Genomic DNA, 21246 nt, shown 5'->3' on the forward strand with positions numbered 1-21246 from the left:
AGTTGTGAGAAGGGGAGTGTTTTTTGGCAAAACCTTGGTGTTACACTTCAGTGTCACAACTCAATAAACCTCATTCTATTTGAAATAGCCTTATCTCTGAGTTTTGCTTTCCATATAACGAGGTCATAGCAATAAAATTAGCAACACACCCATAAAGGGGGCGGGGCTTGTGGGGTGGGTCCTTATGATTACCTCTGTCTCTGGCAGAGGTGAGAGTGGGGGAAAAAAGATTATATAAAATGTAAGATGCACAGAAATTAACAAAAATGCTGGAAGAAAGGAAAATAAAAAGACAGGGTTAGCAGAGGACAACATCAAGAAAGATATGAAAATAAGAAGGAAATAATGGAAAATCAAAGACCATGGAGCAAGAAATAAAATGTGAGTACAGTGTTCCATATCTTACACCTTTAATTTATATGATTTGCCTATTCATGTTGCCTATGTCTAGTATTGTCCAGTGTTGCAGCAGGGGCACCGAGACAGAACCTAAAATATAATATGAATCTGTGAACTGGCAGGAGAACATCTGCTCTCAAGTACCAGCAGTTTGACCTTCTGACTACATTACTTGCTAGTTCTGGCAATAGAGGCAATAGTGTAAATTACCATAGACCTATGATTTAGTTTGGACCTGTGGGGCTCTGTCTGGACCCCAGAGTACCTGAAATGTCAGGGTCCATTTTAAATCTCAGTTAACACATGGTCCGTCTCCCATGTGTGAAAATTGAATCAAGGGGTTTCTTTTCAATACAAATGGAGAATCTGATATATCTAACATTAGCTTTAAGTGAGTTTGTGTATAGCCACCATTAGCCTCCCCAAACAAAAAATTCATCCTCTGCCTATAATCACCCCTAATATCCTCAGTGATCTGAACAGACTCAGTTATAAAGCAGGTCAGTATTCCAACACAGTCATGCCATGCCATGCATTGCCATATTCTGCTGCAGATACACAGTCCCGGGTTATGGGCTCTTTTATCATGCAATTTAGTAGTAGCATTCCTTCAAACACTTGCTTATATTGAGATGCACTGTGCAAATTCTGCAGGGAAGTTTTTATGGGTGGCAGGGTTGTGGAATAAACAAACGTATTTGTCTTATTCTTCTGACTCTTTTCAGGTTTCAAATTGGGGCCACTGACCCCATCTATAGAACAAATGCTCTGTAAGGCTACACATTTATTGTTATTGCTACTTTTTATTACTCATCTTTCTATTCAGGCCTCCTCTATTCATATTCCAGTTTCTTATTCAAATCAATTCATGGTTGCTAGGGTGATTTGGACCCTAGCAACCAGATTGTTGAAATTGCAAACGGGTGTGATGAACAGGAAGTTGTTTGGATTAAGCACGGAACACAGACAGCGTTTGTTCATACGGCGTGTCTAAAGAGCAGTGCTGTTTGGCGCAACCGGTATGGATGATTACAGGGAGGCTGAGTAAGCTTCACAATTATATGCTTATTGTTACTTTTCTCCCTAGACTAAAACCGTGATGGAGTCTCGTCATTCAGACACTTATACATTTATTTTTTTGTGTGTGTCTTCCCCAGTAAGGATTAAGGAAAGGTCAAGATGTGCTGCATGTGACAACCCTCCAGCAAGACATTCAAAATTTTGTCAAATCTGTCCAAAGAAGCTTTCTGGGGAATCGTCAGCAGATTCAGTAGACATTATGTCATGGATTAAAGAGGCAGTACACAGGGTATAAAGGAAGCAACTACTTCAAAGCAGATACGGAAGAGAGTTTCAGAGAGGGAGACATTTGTCAGAGAGGAGTCTCCTGAGAGGGAATTGACAGTAGGACGAAGAAGGGGAAGAGTTGTCAGAGCATTTTGCAATGTTTGATTTCAATTTTGTGGAACCATTAATAAATGCAGTAAGAGAAGAGTTAAGACTGCCAGAAGATCAGGAGAGTCCGCCATCCACAAGTAATCCTTTTAAGATGCTCAAGAGGGAAATGGCCACTTTTCCCGCTGCATGAAACCATTAAAGAAGTAATTACAACCGAATGGGGAAAGGTTGATGTTAGATTCACTGTGCAGAGCAAGATGCAGAAGATGTACCCATTTGCGGCAGATCAGGAAAAGATTTGGGAAAAGCCACCGAAGGTGGATGCAGCTGTGGCTAGATTGTCAAAGAGAACAGTGTTGCCAGTAGATGATATATCATCCTTTGCTAACCCTATGGATAAAAAGATGGAAACTATTTTAAAGAAGAACTATTTGGCCACGACAGCTACATGCAGACCAGCCATAGCTTTAACATCTGTAGCACGTGCCATGCAGTCATAGATACTTAGGGGCACATTTACTTAGCTCGAGTGAAGGATTAGAATAAAAAATACTTCGAATTTCGAAGTATTTTTTTGGCTACTTCGACCATCGAATTGGCTACTTAGACTTTCGACTACGACTTTGATTCGATTTGCAGTAAAAAACGTTCGACTATTCGACCATTCGATAGTCTAAGTACTGTCTCTTTAAAAAAAACTTTGACCACCTACTTCGCCACCTAAAACCTACCGAGCACCAATGTTAACCTATGGGTAAGGTCCCCATAGGCTTTGTAGCCAATTTGGGATTGAAGGAAAATCGTTCGATCGATGGATTGATATCCTTCGAAACGTTCGATTTGAAGGATTTAATCGTTTGATTGAACGATTATTCCTTCGATCGAACAAATTTCGCTAAATCCTTCGACTTCGATATTCGAAGTTGAAGGATTTAACTTTGAGGGTCGAATATCGAGGGTTAATTAACCCTCGATATTCGACCAATAGTAAATGTGCCCCATAATGTGGAAAGGGTCATTAAGACAAGGAGTAAATCGAGAAAGTATTACGGTGTTAACAGAATTAAAGATGGCAACAGATTTTATGTCTGATGCATTGATTGATCTAGTAAAGATGTCATCTAGAGCTCTAGCTCTATCGGTCTCAACACAGAGAGCACTATGGCTTATGTCATAGAGTGCAGACAAGGCATCCAAAATAAATTTGTGCAATATGCCATTTGAAGGAGATATGCTCTTTGGATCAAAACTGGAAGAGCTGATAAAGAAGGTGACAGGGGGTCTTTTTACCGCAGGATCGTAGACAAAAAAATTTAACCGAACCCGTAGGAGATAGGCGAAGACAGTCTTATCGGGACAGAAGGTCCATTCGTGAGCAAAGTTCATACAGGCCAGGCAGAGAATACTCTCAGGTGCAAAATTGGAGAAGAGGTCAAGGTACACCTTCAAAGGCAAGTAGAGGCAGGAACCCTTCTGCAAGAGGGGCCAGAAGATATTTCTGAGATGGAGGCAGCTCAGACCTTAAAAATTACCAGAAGATTAGAAGAATATTCAGAGTTCTGGGCAAAGTCCATTTTGGATGTCTGGGTGATAGAGACAATCAAAAGAGGATATTATTTGGAATTTCTGGAGATACCAAGAAAAGATTGTTTTGTCATATCGCAGATTCTACACAGCAAGGACAAGAGACAGATTATGCAGGATTATATACATCAGTTAAAGGCACAGGGTGCAGTAACAGAGGTACCTTATTCACAGAGAAAGACAGGGTTCTATTCACCAATCTTTATGTTGAAAAAGAAGACAGGGGATTACAGGCCAGTTTTAGATCTCAGATGGTTAAATCAACATCTGACAATAAAAATATTCAAGATGGAGTCATTATATACCATAATTCCAGAGATTATACCAGGAGGCTATGCCTATTTGCATATACCAATAGCAATAGCAATAGCCCATCAGAGATTTCTTTGTTTCACAGTAGGTCCAGTACGTCATTACCAATTCACTTGCCGAGAGTGTTCTCAAAGATTCTGGTGACACTCATAGCAGAGCTGAGAAAGAAAAAGATCAACATTTATTATTATCTGGACGACATACTTATACAGGCAAGAGATACTCACATTCTAAGGAGACACAGAGATCATATTTCTCCAAGAACATGGATGTGTCATAAATATGGAGAAGAGACAATTGTCACTGTCACAATGACTTAAGGTCATTATTAATTCAGATGGACAATGTAGCAGCAATGTCTTAAATAAAGAAGCAAGGTGGCACAAGGAGTGCACAATTGATGAAAGAGTTAGAATAAATGATGGAATGGGTGCAGGACAATCTGAAGGATTTATCAGCAATGTATTTGCCAGGAAGGGAAAACAAGACAGCAGATTTTTTAAGCATAAGCTTATTAAACAGGCACGAATGGGAATTAAGTCAAGAAATGTTTCAGAAGATTGTCGACAAGTGGGGATTGCCAGAGATGGAGCTAATGACGACAGCAGCCAACAAAGGTGACACAATTCTATTCAAGGCTGCCAGAGATGACAGCAATAACAACGGATGCATTAGGACAGAATTGGAAGAAGGGTCTGTTATATATGTTTCCTCTAATTCCCTTGATTCCCAGAGTATTGAAAAAGATAAGACAGGATCAAGCAGATGTTATTGCGATAATTCCGGATTGGCCAAGAAGACAGTCCTATAAGACTACCTCTTGTTCCCTGGTTGTTGACACAGGGTCCAGTGGAACATCCACAAGTTCACACATTAACGTCAAGGCTTGGCATTTGAAAGGGAGAGACTAGAGGTAGCAGGTCTATCAACAGCAGTAATCGATACTATGATGAATGCAAGAAAGACATCCACAAATAAGTCATACCAGAGGACTTGGGGAGTGTTTGTAGCATATCTGGAAGAGATTGGGCTGCAGCTGAAAGATCTCATGATTACAGAAATTCTAAATTTTAGAGGGGTCTAGACAAGGGCCTCAGTATGAGAACTTTAAGATCACAGGTCTCTACTATCTCTGCCTTTTCAGGAAGATCATGGGCCCAAGAGCCAGAAATGATTCAGTTTATGGTAGCAGTTGGAGGCCTTAACGGAGCAGCCATTTGAACCTTTGAAGGAAGTGTCAGAAACAATACTTTCCTATGTTAAACAATACTTTCCTGTGTTATTAACTGCACTAACTTCCGCAAAGAGGGTTGGTGAATTGCAGGAGCTATCAGCTCAGCATCCTTACACGGTTCTGTTGACAGATAAGGTCATTTTAAGAACCAATCCATCTTTTCTTCCAAAGGTAGTGACACCTTTTCATCTAGATACAGAGATTGTATTACCAACATTTTTTTCCAGAACGTCAGTCTGAGCTAGAGAAAAAGTGGAGTAAACTTGATCTAGTCAGATGTTTGACTATTTATTTGGAAAGAACGGCTAATTGGAAAGTCACAACAGCTATTTGTAATCCCTTCGGGAGCAAAAAAGTGACAAGCGGTGGTCTCTACCATAAACAGATGGATCATCTTAAGTATACAAAGAGCATATACTGCGAAAGAAAAATAGATACCAGTGGGGATTAAGGCACACTCCACCAGAGCTGTAAGTACCTCATGGGCTATTGAGGCAGATATTTCACCAGAGGAAATATGCAAAGCTGCAACGTGGAGCTCTTTCGCAACTTTTCTAAAACATTACCAGTTGGATGTGAGGTCAACATCTGGGGCGACGTTTGGAGAAGGTATTTTGAGAGTAGTCCAGTTGGCAAAACAATAAAAGATTATTATTTTTGCAGCAGAAGTTGTTATATGTTTGTATTTTCCTTTTTTTGATGGACCCTCCCATTAGATTGGTAGAACCCTCTTGTAAAGTGATGCCATATTAACCAGGGAAAAAAAAAATTAACGAAATTTTCTTTTCCTGGTTAATAGGTGGCATCATTTACAAGACCCTCCCAATGTATGCTTAGTTATAAAAGACAAGGAGGAAGGGGGGATGGGACCAGTTTATATTTAATTGCTATGTGATGTGCTCTGTTCAGTCAGAGTTGGGGGTGGGAATTACCCTCTTTTAAATGATGCCATCTATTAACCAGGAAAAGAAGATTTCGGTAAGTATGAAATTTTATTTTATTTTTTTTAGCTCAGGTTTTTAAATAGAAGCATTTTCCTATGTAATAGATTTTGTGCCGAAGGAGAGGTGAGGGAGGCAGTTGAGGGGTTTGTACTTATGGGGTTTTAGTTCTCCTTTAAGGAGCTGGGCAGAATGCAAAGGCATTGTAAGAAATGCTGGTTAAACTGTTTGTAAGCAGCCTATATCACAAGGCAGGGATCAAAAACTAGGGAGTCAGAAAAACAAAGGACACAAACTGGAGGCTTGGTTACAGCATGGAGCTTAAATGGATTTTGTCATGTGAAAATGTGACCAGCCATAACCTGCACTGAAATCCATTTTTCCGTAGGAAAGTGTCTCATTTTCTTTGAATGACTAATTGACTAATGACTAATTAATGATTATAGAAAAAAAGTGTGGGTCTATTGATTTGTAAGTACAAATTATGTTTTCATTTATAAAGGCAATTATTGCCCATGTAAGCATTAGAATTGCATTAGCCAAATACTGCTATTAAATATAAATTTCAGATAGCTGAATTAAATTTAACAGCTAATTGACTTGCTAGTAGGTATCAATGTATCTTAGATAGATCCCCTATCTGAGCAAAGTTACCAACTCTCCCTGTCTCTGGGAAAAGAATGGTGACTTTCAAATATTAATATGAAAGGTCAAGAGTGGTTTAACTTCCCCTCAGGATCTACAGGGAACTGGTACAAGTAGCAATTGAGACAGAATATATTTTTAACCTGCATGGTGGTAAGACCCACAGGGGAATCCGAAAACTATCCATTCTTCAACTTCTTTTCTTGCATCTTCCTCTATAAGCCTCCCTTCAGCTTTCCAACATTCTCCATGCATGATTCCTATTCACGTACCAACCCCGTGTCAAAATGCCCCTTGCTGCTTTTTTGTGTGCAGATTGAAACATGTTTCATTAAAACAAAGTTTGCAGCAGAGATCTGTGTAATTGACCTTTATTCCACAGAAACGTATGTTTTCACATAATTAGTAACACAGTAAGTTGTGTTTAAAAAAAGACACATATCCATCAAGCTCACCTTTTTAAGAATTGGCTTCAATGGATGGAAGCAATGGACAAAGATTTGCTTGATTATAGTTCTGAACCTAGCACAAAAATGTATAAACTGCTTTGAAACACATTGTGATCAAGCTTTTCCAGTATATTATATCACTTCAGCAAACAGTGTTTAAAGAGCTTTACATCTAATAATTCTCAAGCATAGAGGCTGCCGTTAAAAGGACAGTGTTTTCTAAAGAGAGGGTCCCATTTTATGACCAGATCTGGTTGGGTGAGACCATAAAGCCTTGCACATATTTTTACACTAATTTAGTTCCTACTGTTTCATGGTCATTTTGCCAGTTTGCTGATTTTATTGTAGTAATAATGTGCATAGTTACATAGTTAAGTTGGGTTGAAAAAAAAGACTAAAGTCCATCAAGTTCAACCCCTCCAAATGAAACCCAGTGTCACTCACACCAACCCCTCCATACACTCACATAAAATATATATATATATATAATATATATATATATATATATATATATATATATATATATATATATATATATATATATATATATATATACACATACATACATACATACACCAATATTTGTACTAATTGTAGATTTTAGCATCAAAACATGAGAAAAAAAAGCTGTGTGTTTGGCTTTTTTGCATACAGGTCTATACTTCTTGTGAAGACTAAACCATCCTCACAGGGTCTTGCAAAGAAGGAAATGAGGATGGGGTGGCTCTGGGGGCTGGATTAAATGACAAAACAGAAGACACATATTTGTGATGTTGCAGGACTGACATGAAAGCCAACTTGGTCTGCAGGGGAGGATTGTCATTGATTCAAGCTCTCACATTGATAAACACTAATGTCCCAGTGCCACTGGCAGCCATGCACACCCAAGCCATCACACTGCCTCTGCCATATTTTATAGATTATGTGGTATGCATTGGATCATGAGCTGTTCCACACCTTCTCCATACTTTTTCCTTGCCATCATTCTGGTAGAGGTTGATCTTGGTTTCATCTGTCCAAAGAATGTTTTTCCAGAACTGTGCTGGCTTTTTTAGATGTTTTTTAGCAAAGTCCAATCTAGCGTTTTATCTACCACTGTTGTCTTCCGTGGACGTACCGGTCTTTTTGCGTTGCTGAGCTCATCAACACATTTACATCATTTTGGGGTGGGCAAAGGTAGAAAAAAGTACGTTCACCCCAGAAACCCATACATTTTTGAAAAGTACACATTCCCCTGAATCCAAATTGGTTATGCATGTCTTTCTACTCCAAAGCACCAAGCCGCAAACCTTTTCTAAATTTGGTAATTTTGGAGATATTTCCAAAAATCACCGCAAAACTTCCACCCTGAATCATGTTTTTTCCCGCATACCATTAGGTATCAAGATAAATCACTCCAAATATGAAAGCCTAGGGTCCTCTGAACAGTTTTATGTCCAATATGTATAGGTTTATCGAAATACATGGCACATAAAGACCCCAGAATCCACCTTGTGCATGTTTATTTGATGGCTTACATTTACACTGCAAGTTTAATGTGGAAAAATTTGGTACAAAAAATGATGGTGACCCCTGCAACAGGCATAGTGACAATATTTCTGACTATAATATGTATGGATAATGGTCCTGTTCCACCTACACTACAGACACACATAATAGATATGAATAATTCTGCTGGTGCATAGGAACAGAGAAAAAAATATAGCGTACAGGCAAATGTTTCTAAAAAAGTTCTTTAAGGATATAAGCACAGAAGTCATGCATTGATTTGAATAAAATACTCGAATATGAATAGGAGAGGGACTAAATAGAAAGATAAGTAATACATTAAAAAGTAGATGGGGTCAGTGACCCCCATTTGAAAGCAGGAATGATTAAGAGAAAGGCAAATAATAAACTACTTAAAAGAAAAAATGAAAATTAATTGAAAAGTTGCTTAGAATTCACGCTTCTATTACATACTTAAAAGTTAATCACCCATTTAATATTACACTATGGGGGCATGGGCAAGGTCTCTCTGCAAGTTACATGAACAACTGAAAGTTATACATGAATTGAACAGACTAATTGCAATGAACTATTTACAGACAGAACTATGGCAAATATTTTAGACCTCTTAAGTTCACTTACTGTATAACATTCACAGAGAACAACCACCAGCCATTTTTGGGAACACAAGGAGACAATGGAGGTGTAAAATCCAGGAAAACATGGACAAACAGGGCAAACACCCATTGAAATGTTTATAAATTTTTGAGACCAAAAAAAGGGTTAAATGCATGAAAGAACATGCACAATTTAAATGAACATCAATAACAACCTGTACTTGTAAAAACGCTTTGCATCAATGAGTGAAGTGCAGGTGTGTTGTGCTGAGGATGGTCAGGTTGCTCCTGCTGCTGGTGAGGTGACTTGGCTGAGGCAGGCTGCATGCATTCTTCCTAGATAGTCTGCACTGCATAGGACATACATCAAATGGCTGCACCCTCCCCTCTTGTGCAATATTGCACCGCCTCCTGACTGGATGCTGGACCCTCATTTTGCAGTAGAGCCACATTGCTCTCTGCTCAACAGCTGCCAGGCGGGGGGGGGGGGCAGAGTCACAATGGAGAGGCACCATTTTGGAGGCCGCAGCCTTCCAGGGCATATTTCTCCAGTTTTGCTGCTGCCTCCAATGCTCTTTTTTGTGCCCAGTGTTGCACCATAAGTTGTCTCTGCGGTGGTCCGAGGAATGCTCCACTTTATCAGCTGTTTACAGGTCTAACAGGTAAACCAGGGTGATTTGGGAGTACGGAGATCAGAGCTCGGATCAAGTGCAACTCCTCAAGTAGAGTTGGTAGCCATGCCCTCCATGCAAAATGGGTTGGTAACTTAGAGGTGAGAACAACTCCTTTAAGGTGTTGAACTTGCACTTTCTGCACTTTACTAGATTAGTAAATGCACTTACACTATTGGCACTTTGTGGACATTAACGGTTAGTTTTCACATATTGTGCACTTTATTTTTATGGCAAACAAAGTAGTATCACTATCTTCCCTGACTTTTGAGTATGATGGTAGAATCACTTTTCTAATTTGGAAATTTAAACATACTACATTTTGCTTTCTTTGTCTTCATCTTTTTATTCATTTCCTTGATTTTCAACTGTGATTGATATGAGGATTCTAGAGGAGGACTTCTTCAACCAACTTGGGAGAAAATAATTTTATGTAGGAATCTATTTGGAACTACAGATCTATTGTATAAAGCCAGTCATCATGATACATTTTATTATTATTATTAACATGTATTTATATAGCGCCAACATATTGCATAGCACTGTAGAGTAAATGTGATTATACAACTAAATCACTTGAATTATATACATAGAACATATGGAGTTACATACATCACAATCAATCAGGTACGAGAAGGTGAGGAAGGCCCTATGCATAGGCATACAGTCTAAAGGGAAGGGAGTAATACACAAGGTGTGGGAGTGGGCAAGATCGAATTAAGTGGGTGAGAAATGTGGTACTGTATGTGGTGTTGCGTTTGGTAGTTAAGCAGAGTGAGGGTAGGCTTCTCGAAAGAAGTGCGTTTTCAGAGATTTCTTGAAAGCAGAAAGGTTGGGAGAAAGTCGGACAGACCGTGGGAGAGCGTTCCAGAGGAGGGGTGCAGCCCTTGCAAAGTCTTGAATGCAAGCATGTGAGGAGGTAATGAGAGAAGAGTTGAGTAGCAGGTCAGTAGAGGAGCGTAGTAAGCATGGTACTTTTATGGCAAAAAATCAGCACTATATAGTAATATTTTTTGTTTCCATTGTCACCACTTAATTCTTCTGTAAAGTAGCAGTTCTCTTATATTTACCTTAAGCACTGTATACTATTATATAAGTAGAATCTGGAATTTTTTTTTATCAGTGACTCTTTATTAAGGCTTAGGGGCTTCCCGAGAAGCAGATACTGTTATTGAGGGAGTATGACTCCCTCTTCATAGAATGCTAACATCTGGCTGTCAGTATGGACTTTGGCCTAATTAGTATAATTCAGATCCCTTATTTTAAAAGTTGCACAAATGTTTGTAATAATGATACTCTCTTTCTCTTATAGTGGGACTATATTCCTCTGTATTTGGGGTTTTACAACTACTATGCCTTTTCACGTGCCCTTTCATTGGATTTGTCATGGACTGGAAGATGAAAGAGGGCAATGAGGGGTAAGAATATAATTATAAATTAGACAAATAGAAAGAATACAGCTTGTTAAGAAAAAGATATTAATAATTAGTCAATGTTAAACTATAACAAATCAGACTGACTGAAATGCAATATCTGGCAAAAAATTACCATACATGAAATTTTTATGTATTTAGCAATTAAACTCAAAAAGACGTCTGAGTCCTTGCTTCAATGGTAATGTTTGGCTGACTGAAAAGACAGAATCTTTTAAAACTCATATACTATGCATATTTTGATACGAACACAGATAAGCTAACAATTACCATATTATTATTTTATTATTAATTTTGTTTTCTTATTCACTATGTGTGAAAATGTCTGATTTTAAATACTTAATTTGTAATATGTATTGTGTTGTTGTAATATTAACATGGTAACATGAGTAAGGTTGAAAAAGGACCATAAAAAAGTTGATCGAGTTAAACCTTTTGTTTATGTGAGACCTGCCTTACTGATTTAGTGATTGAGTAAAGAAAATAAAAACCTATCTGAAGCCATCTCTGGTTTGCCTCAGAGGGGAAATATATGCAACTCTGTATACCTGCCCCTGCTTTGTGAATACATCCCAATAACCAATAGACATACCCAATCACTTCTGCAAAATAGTTAGGAGTGATCTTGTTTCTCATCCATCCCCTCCTGCTTTCAGCCACATGCTGTCTAGGTTATAGTAAGTGCTGACATATCCTGAACTATCCATTCTCTCTGGTGCACTGACTGTATTGATACGCAAGCAACTCCAGTGTTCTGGAGCAATCAGGCATGTTTTGTGCATGTGCAGTACATAACATCTTCTGAAATGTTTGTATTGTACAGGTGCCATACTAGGGGAGCACAGGGAGGAGGAAAGAAAACAGTGGTACATTTTCAGTGAGGATTATCATCTTAGTGTGTTTTTAAGAAATAAAAGTGTCTCAAATACTTGGGAGTTCCAAAAAACATGGCTCTCCCAAGTACTTAACCTGTCTTCTTTAAAGAGACAGCTTGCATTTGGTAGTATGTCTAGCTTTATAAAACATTTGTATTTTAGATGGGGCCAGTGGTCCCTATCTAAAAACTGGAAAGAAAAAAAAAATTCAAAAACTATAAAAAAAAAAAAAAAAAAAAATTAAGGCTAATTTAAAAGTTGCTTAGAATTGGCCATACTATAACATACTAAACATTAATGTGAAACACCCATTCTTTTCTATTGTGCCTATACTCATGGCACCAGGGGCCTTCCTCCATGGTGATGTTCCATGTAAGCGCACATGCTGCGCAGTGACGACACGCACCCATAATGGCAGGTTAGTCTGGTCTAGGGGTAGGCAGAAGAGGTAGCTGCCCAGCGCCCTCTAATGGTTGCGCCCTAGACAGCTGCCTCTTCTGCCTACCCCTTGTTCTGGCCCTGCATGGCACTGTGCTAAAATGCCAAATGCAGGTGAGAGGCACATATTGTACACTGTGTAGTGTCTTACCTGTATTGCTGTAGGCCTCTGTGCCATGTGCTGTCTCGATTCAATAGGGGTGGGCATTGTGAAGCATGTTGAAGTTCCCTGCTGTGGTTCAGTGCAGTGCTGTGGGTACTATCACTATAGAATAGAATTTGGTGTGGTGGAATGCATGAACAAATGTCTGTGTATCAGAGCCAAAACGCTGTACTGCTAACTAATTTAGCTACAATGAAAACAAGATGTGTTGTAATTTTCATCACATAGAAAACAGTAAAGTAACTACCAAGGCCCCCTCTGAGTCCACCAGAGCAGAAAAACTCGGGAGATTTCCTTTGTGCTCGCTGTTATTGGTGAGAAAATGCATGGCTGAAGGGAGTGGCGGATGCAGTTACACATCCTAGGCCTGGGCAAGGATAGTGCATTGCTGAAGGAAAACTATGTGACTAAATTTTGATTTGGAGAAGCAATTTTTTTTACCTTAAACACCACAAAGGACTGTGTCTTGCAAAAATTGGTGGGTAGTGTGTAGTTAATAGATTTTATTCCCATATAAGCGACCTCTATGTATCTCAGTATTTACTGGCATACATCCCCTGCTCTCCACACAGACAATTTTGTGTATATTTGCTAAAAAATATTGCAGTTAGATTTGCAATGGCTTTGCATAGACCTGCCCGCCAAGCTGGACTGCCCTTCTAGTAGCTGATGATGGGAGACAATATTTCTCCAAGCAACTTCTTTCCCACTACTACTTAATTGTTGAATATGACTACATCAGATTGCAAATCTGCTCCTCTAAGAGCCCTAGGTCTGTGCTCCTTGAGTGGATGAAGTGTGGGTTGTGCAAACAGTTTTTTTTTTTTGTATATCATGGTGATGTTATGTCTTGGCGGGTCGTTAAGTGCACAATATTTTTCAAATATTGTTAGGGGCCAGGATAGGGTATCTGAGCCTCCTAGTGATCGGTAATAAGTGTGATTTCTCAGTATTTTAGGTGGTCTGTCTGAGTAAAGGGTTTAACACTTTGGAATTTTTGTTTAGTGATAAACTCGCCCTTTTCTATTAGGTGTAGGAGTTGTAAATTTCCTTGTATTAACCAATTCTGGAAATATACTGGGTCTAGGCTCACTGGGAATGTCATCTAATGCTTTTTGAAGTGTGGCAGCAGGGCCTCCTGAAATGTTTTAAAATAAATTATGGGTTAGCCATCTGGTCCTGGGCTCTTGCCAGTGGGGGTGCTCTTTAAAGCCTGTTTGACTTCTTTTTTTGTTATTTCATTTTCTAGGGCTGAAATATCTTGCCGTTGTTTTGTAGTTTTAGATTTGATCAAGTAGTCTTGTATTAGGTTTGTGGCTCCCAACAGGTTAAGGCAGATACATCTGTAGTAGAATTTTCTTTAAAGTATAATTGTATGTGTTTTTTTAATTCATTTACTATTTGGTCTTCTTAAAGTAAGGCTTCATTGAGCCTCCAGTTATTAGTGTAGGGAGTGGTCATTGGTGATTGTAGATGTTATGTGATAAGTGCATGGTCTAACCATGTGCGGTTGTGTATCTTGGTGGAGCTCACTTCTATTAAGCTATTGTGTGACAATAGAAGGTAATCTATTCTGGTATATGCATTGTGTCTATGTGAATAAAAGGTATAATCCTTCGTAGTAGGATGTTGAATACACCATATATGTATCATTTGGAGGCCAATTTTGACAGCTTTGTAAGCTGTCTACCTAGTACACTGGTTTTCCCTGTGCTGGTATCTATAGAGGGGTCTGCAGGGCAGTTAAAGTCTCCTCCTAGTAGCAAAGTCCCCCTCTGTAAATGTGGTAAGTATATTAGTGATTGTTGACAGGTGTGTAGATTGGTCTGTGTTAGGGAGATACAGATTGGAAAACGTATACTTTTTCCCTGCAAATGGAGCCTTTAACAAAAATAAATCTGCCTAATGGGTCTGCCTTTTTATCCGATATCAGAAAACCACAGTCATGTGCGAACAATATCGCTTCTCCTTTGACTTTAGTGTTCTGGTATTTGCTAGTGTATATTTCTGGATAGTACATGTTGTTCCATCTAGGAGCGTTTCCCTCCTTGAAATGGTCTCTTGGATAAAAGCGACTGAAGCTTTGTGACTAAGCTCGCCCAACAACAGAATACGATCCGTTGACATTGAGACTCACAACACACAGCTGGGTGGAGTTGCATTTGGAACTTGCAGCTTGAGGCATTTTCTATGAAAGAGAGGGTAATAAAAAGAGAGAGAGAAGAGAAAAAGAGAGGGAAAAAAGGGGGGTGGTTAAGGCCTTAGGAGTTAGGTTTAGGTTAACTAATCCTTGTTAAAGGCCAAGAAGTAAAATATCTGACGCCTCAACCCTCTGGTGGTTGAAAACGTGCATAATCAGTACTCAACATGGGAATTTGCTTGCCATTGGGTAGCTCACTGGGTTGGTGTCAGGGGCCTATCGGCTCCTAGCGGAGAAGTCCAGACCAAGGAGGAAGCTTCTGGATAAAGTTCAAGTTTGCGGTACCAAAGAGATCAAGAATAAATGTAGTCAGGATACAGGCAATAGTTCAATAGGCTCGCAGCATGGAATCGAAGGGATGCAACAAACAAATCCTATTATCGGGGAATTTAACCCTTGACCTTGGGGTTCCTTTTATTTTGAATTTTAGCGCCAGATGGGACATGATGATGTCTTGCATCTGCGCACCGGCGTCACCGCACTGGCGCCGCTGTCCACGTGGCTGCTACGGATGCCACCATCTTGGATGCGGCACCGAAGAGGAGAGGAGCACCATCGGGTGCTCCTGACAGACGGCTAGGGAGGATAAGGTGTAGAGTGGGGTTGAGATGATGCTTACATATGTTTTGCTATTTTCACAAGGGTATTACCATACCTGAACATGAACGTCTATGTTGTCATAGTCCTACCCATGACATTGTCTTTTTTTTTTTTTTTTTTAAAGGTAATGCTTTATTCATTTTATAACAATAAACATGGACAATACAATAAACCTTTATATTACGACTGTGCATTACTGGTGTTATTTTCATTGCGACAGATTGGTTATCCCTTTCTTACAGGCTGACATAATATAGGTGTTTTGTTCATGCAAAAGTGTTCTTTTTCAAAACATTTTTATTGAAAAACAATGTCATATTCTCTAACATATCTTATTTTTCTTTTTATGCAGATGGAATATAATTCTCCTGCGCAGAGGAGAGCAGTATTTTCACTTTTCAAGCACATTACAGAAAGCAAAAGAATCAGAACTGTTAGAGTCCTTGTTTTATACATAAGTCTCATGCAAAAGTGTTCTAATTCCCTCTCCATATCATTACTTGGTTGAGTGCCCGGGCCTGACTCCCACCATGGGCTCCATATCTTGTCAAATTTGCAGGTCGTACCCCTGGCTTTGTGTGTGAGCTTGATCAAGGGTTTTACAGCATTGACTAGGTTTATCCATGAGTCACTTGTGGGGGGGAGCCACCCAAAGCATAATTATATTTTTCTTAGCATAATATAGTAATGCCCTAAATCTCATTATTGCATGGACAGTAGGTACTATTTGGTCTACTACCCCCAGTAGACACACCGTAGGAGATAGCACCCGTGGGAAATCAAGGGTGGTTGCTAGGGCTGCCATTACCTGAGACCAGTATGTACTGATTATCGGACAGGCCCAGATCATTTGTATAAAATTGGCAGCAGGATTTCTACACCTAGGGCATATATCATTGTCTCTTTTGCCCATAGCTTTAAGTTTTACCGGAGTTGTATAAAGTTGATGGAAGAATTTATATTGAATCAGCCTGTCTTTCACTGGTATTATACTAGAATACATTGTCTCTGTGGCTTCATCCCAGTCTTCCTGGGTAATCTCCGGTATCTGTAACTGCCATTTATTTTGTACTGTTTGAAATGGAGGAGGGATACCAGCTAGAAGGTTATGGTATAGTTTGGACACCAGCTTCCCAGGCTGTTCGATTGAGAGATTGCCAGTGTGGTCAAAATAGTGGAGAGTGTGCCAAATTGGGCCTTGAATGCAAGACGGATTTGGAAGTACCTGAACAGGGGTAGGTTCCCGGGAGCACATTTGGCTTTGAGCTCCAGGTATGAGACAAAGGTGTTGTTTAATAGGAGGTCACCCAAGTATTTAATGCCCTTTTGTGGCCAATATAGAAAATGGGATGTTGGTATTTCCCCATAGTGGCAGAGTGTGGGATGTTGGTATTTCCCCATAGTGGCAGAGAGAACTAGTTCTTTTTTTAAAATATTTCAACCCTTGACACCAAGCTCTATGGGGTGTGATAATGGTAGGTGGGACCTACATCAGAGAGTTTATGATAGTTAACATTTTTTAAGCCTTCTAGCAATCCTACTATGTATACAGTATGTAGTGCCATATTGGGATTTTATGGGTCAGAGTGATGCCACCAATATAAATAGTATATTTGGGATGCTAGGTAGTATAGTTGGAAGTTAGGTAGTGCTAGACTTCCATCCTCTTTGTCAGCTGTTAGCTTAAAGCATAGCATAAAGCCAGATTGGTCTAGGTGCATGATATTGTCTTTTAGTTGTAAAAATGGGGGTTTGCCCTATTTACTATTGAGCAGCCCCATGACTTTGAAGCTTACTTATAGAGGTATACCAAAACACATTTTCTTCGGCACACCACTTACTTTCTTTCCATAGGGTGCATTCAACTCCTCCAGCTACTTCCAAGCCAATTTTTTATACAAGAATTCCTATTGTAAAGGCAAAGCCAAGTGTCTGGTGTGCTTCCTCCCTATGGGAATTCTTGTACTTATAGAGGTAAACATGAACAATATAAAATTACAAACATAAGTGTTGACATATGAACAAACAAAAAAAAAAAGAGGTAATGTAGGGGATATCCCACAATATGTAACTAGCCAAAATTATAATTGACACAGGTCTGGAGTCACATCATTAGGCATTGTATATAAATGGATTTGCCACTGTCCCGTGACTGGAGCTTGTGTATCTGCTTCTTATTTACCAAGGATGGATCAATGAAGTCCAAGCGTATCAGCCCTGTAGCTGAGGCTCTATTCATTATTCATTTATATTCCTGTTTTTTGTCTAGTCCATGTGGTATCTACCACCAGTCACAAGCAAAAGTCCAGCTGTCCCTTGTTTGTCCCTTTGCCTTCCGCTATGTGGTTTTGCAGTTACCAGGTGACTGTTGGCATAACAAAAAAAAAAACATAGCAACATATGAAAAATCCAACAATACTTAACCAGTAGTGCGTTCCAGTTGGCAAGTCTATAAGTTTTTATATCCATGGTGTAGGCTTTCAGGATTCTTAACTGCTTTTTGCTGGAGTTTATACACCTGTTACTTAATTAGCACAAGTATGCTGGTGAAAACTGGATGGTTCAGCCCTTTTATTATGGGCATGTCTGATATTAGTCTATTTCCCTTCCAGATCTTGACCAGTAGGTGTAGAAGGCATCATTGATCACATGTGGGGTAACATTAGCCCCTTTTACCTTCCACTGTGTAGGCTTGTGTCATCTATTCGTATATGATACAGTTCTGCGACAAAACCATTCTGCCATATTCACTATCTGTTTCCCATATTCCCCTCAGTTATCCAGGGATGTCATAGTTCAAGAATGGGCTGCCCATAAATTTACCCTATTATTTCTGTGGGCTATGGGTTGCTTGTAATCCACTCTGTAGATATATTTGCGCCACTCCGGGCGCTGGATAGCTGGTAGGCCTAGTTGCTCACAGAAGGCCTGGGCCTTGAGTGGGTCTTTTAAGGTATAAGTTCTCCCCTTCCTGTCTGGCTACTAGGGCAAAGGGGAAGGCCCATTTGTACCTGATATCCTTGTCATGAAGTGCATTCAGGATAGGACGAAGCAGGCATCTCTGATGTATTGTGGAGTATGCTAAATCCTGGTAGCATTTCAAATTTGTCCTCCTCCAGTAAGACTCCTCCGACTTCCCTTGCTCGCCGAAGGATCTTTTCTGTTGCTGTAAAGTGGTGACAGCACAAGACATCTCTTGGTTTCCCCTCGAGTACCCGTGCAACTCTGTGTAGTCTGTCATGGGGTATACCCGTGTCCCAGTCCGGTTCTAGTAATTCGTTGAACAGTTGTATTAACTTTAGACCCAGTTTGGCATCACCCATGTCCTCCGGTATTCCCCTTGCGGATATGGCACCTACGATTCTGGTTTTCCACGTCTTCCACCTTGTGTCTTAGCGCCACTATCAGTAGCGTATGTCGGTCTATGTGACGTGTTTTGGCCTGCAATTCAGTTGTCAATGTGGCTTGTGAACTCTCCAGTGTGTTTAGGCGCGTTGCCAGAGTTTGGAGTTCCAATTTAAGCTCAACTGTCTCATGTTTTTGCGCCTCTTTATTTCCGACAGCTATTGTGTACGGTCTCCTTTCTGTGGTAGTGCTGCAATCAGTTTCTGTATATCCGTTGGTGGACTCTGAGGTGTGTGGGTTGGAGTAGAGTTACCCGGTGAGTCAATCTGTTGGCAAGCTTCCTCCATCTTGGGGCTCTGTTGTGCAGGGAGAGATGGCTGGCTGCCCTCAAAGAAAGTTATTTCTTTGGCTTTCTTGGTTGCTGCAGGTTTCTGGGTGCTAGCTGGAGTGGTCCCTTTAATGAGTTAGTGGACCCAGCTTTTAGAAGTTTTAGAGTATCTAGAGACGGAGCCTCTGTGAAGTGCATGTATCTGGCTCGGCATTCAAACCACGCCCTCACTCGAAATTCTTGACTCAGAACAAAAAGGAGCATAAAGACCATGCCGTTATATGCCCCCAAGAGTACCACATTTCTTTCCTATTACACACATGATTGAAACACAGGTTTAAGTGCATCTAAACGTGTGGGTTAATTCATACCTTTTTATTCTGCCCAGTTTTTATATCACTCCCATTAAAAATATGCTACTAGAAATCCCATTGGCAGGCTGGAAATTACCCTTAGGATATTTTTAGAGCCCAATGATGGTTATGAGTAGTGATAGGGGAATCTGACCCCTTTCGCTTCACCAAAAATGTGCAAAAAATTCACCAAACAGGTTGACGTCAATGTGAGTTAGTATGCGCAACAACTTTTCAAACAGTAGGTCAATTTTAAAACTGTGCAGCATTTTTTAAGGTCCATTAGAGTCTATGGCTGGTTTTATTCTCTGTGAAACGCAGCAAAATGTGATGAAAATTTTTTGCAGTACTTCAGCTAATCAGTCCACTATATGTGAAAATCTGGTCAACACTGCCTAAAGGCTCCCATATACGGGCTGATAAAAGCTGCCGACAGACCAAGTCGGCAGCTTATTGTCTCATGTGTAGAGCCCCTGACAGGCTTTCCCGATCAATATCTGGCCGAAAGTCGACCAGATGCTGATCGGGCAGGTTAGAAAATCCCGTCAGATCGCGGCCGAATCTTTTCGTTGATGCGGTCTAGTGATCCAACCGCCCGTTTGGCATCCGTTCCGATCAGCCCAATATCGCCCACTTCAATGTGGATATATCGGGAGAGATCCGAGCGGATCTCTATGTCAATGGCCACACCTGCATTTATCTGCTGCTCTCCTTTTTCACAACTCACAGGCAATGTGTCTGTTCCATGTGCAGACACACCAAATGAATTTCAGCTCATAAACGAGTATGTTTTTAAGATGAAATATGCTTTGTGTGTCTGCATCCTGATGGAAGTATCACCTGTTAGTGTAAAAGGACAAACGAGCAGATTGGAGGGAATGGGCTGTTATGTCTAGCATTAACCAAAAGGGTGCTAATAGGGTGCCCTATAGTGTGCTTTGCATTGCATTGGTGGTCATTATTAATATCACTTAATGAAACAGATCACTGGTTTTATTTTATCTTTATTTTTGATTTATTTACAAAGGCCACAAGTGCTATAGCTACAAAGGGTGCAAAATAGAGTCTGTAATTTCTTATTATTAAACTTTATAAACTTATTTATAAAATAAATAATTATATATTATCTATTTTCCAAATGTTGGTAGGCATGCAGTATATTCCCCTTGTAAGCAAGGAACGTCGTTGCAAAGCAAAACCTTTTTGGTTCAATAGAAGTGTTGGTGTTGAGGTGGTTAAGAAAAGGCTTTCAAGTTAGCTGGGACAGCCGAATCATTACTAAGGTACAAGGAGGCAAATAAATCATGCAAAGAAACTATAAGGCAAGCTAAAATGTATATGGAAAAGGATATTGCAGTAAGCAGTAAAAAGAATCCAAAATTATTTTTGAAACATGTTAATAGAAAAAAAAATTAAGCAGGAAGGGGTGGGACATTTAATATCAGAGGGGGTCAGCTGGTTGATGAAAACAAAATAAAAGTGCAGATTCTGAACTCATATTTTTCGTCTGTCTAAACAAATGAGGAACCAGTTAATGAAGGTTTCCTTCTTAAAAGTCCCAATTCTAGTAATACAACTAATGATGCATGGTTTACACTTGAGGAAATTCAAAATACATTAGAACATTTTAAGATTAACAAAGATCCGGGGCCAGATGGTATTCATCCCCAGGGGCGATCCTGGCCTCTCCGCCACCTGAGGCAGCAGCAGTTGCTGCTGCCCCCCCCTCCCCCAGAAATTCGCTCTTAAAGTACCAGGAGCAGCATTTTTGTT

The 21246-nt window shown here is 39.9% G+C and overlaps 1 protein-coding gene across 1 annotated transcript in view; it reads left to right on the forward strand.

Annotated features, from left to right (window-relative positions):
- slc43a1.L (solute carrier family 43 member 1 L homeolog) overlaps positions 1-21246 on the forward strand; it is a gene marked incomplete at its 5' end in the record, with an annotated part of 502690 nt that overhangs the window by 375956 nt on the left and 105488 nt on the right. The window contains 1 exon segment of the mRNA NM_001094328.2: positions 11051-11156. Within this exon segment, the coding sequence (NP_001087797.1) occupies positions 11051-11156 (106 nt within the window).

The sequence above is a fragment of the Xenopus laevis genome, chromosome 7L, assembly GCF_017654675.1.
Source record: "Xenopus laevis strain J_2021 chromosome 7L, Xenopus_laevis_v10.1, whole genome shotgun sequence".
Classification (NCBI taxonomy): Eukaryota; Metazoa; Chordata; class Amphibia; order Anura; family Pipidae; genus Xenopus; species Xenopus laevis.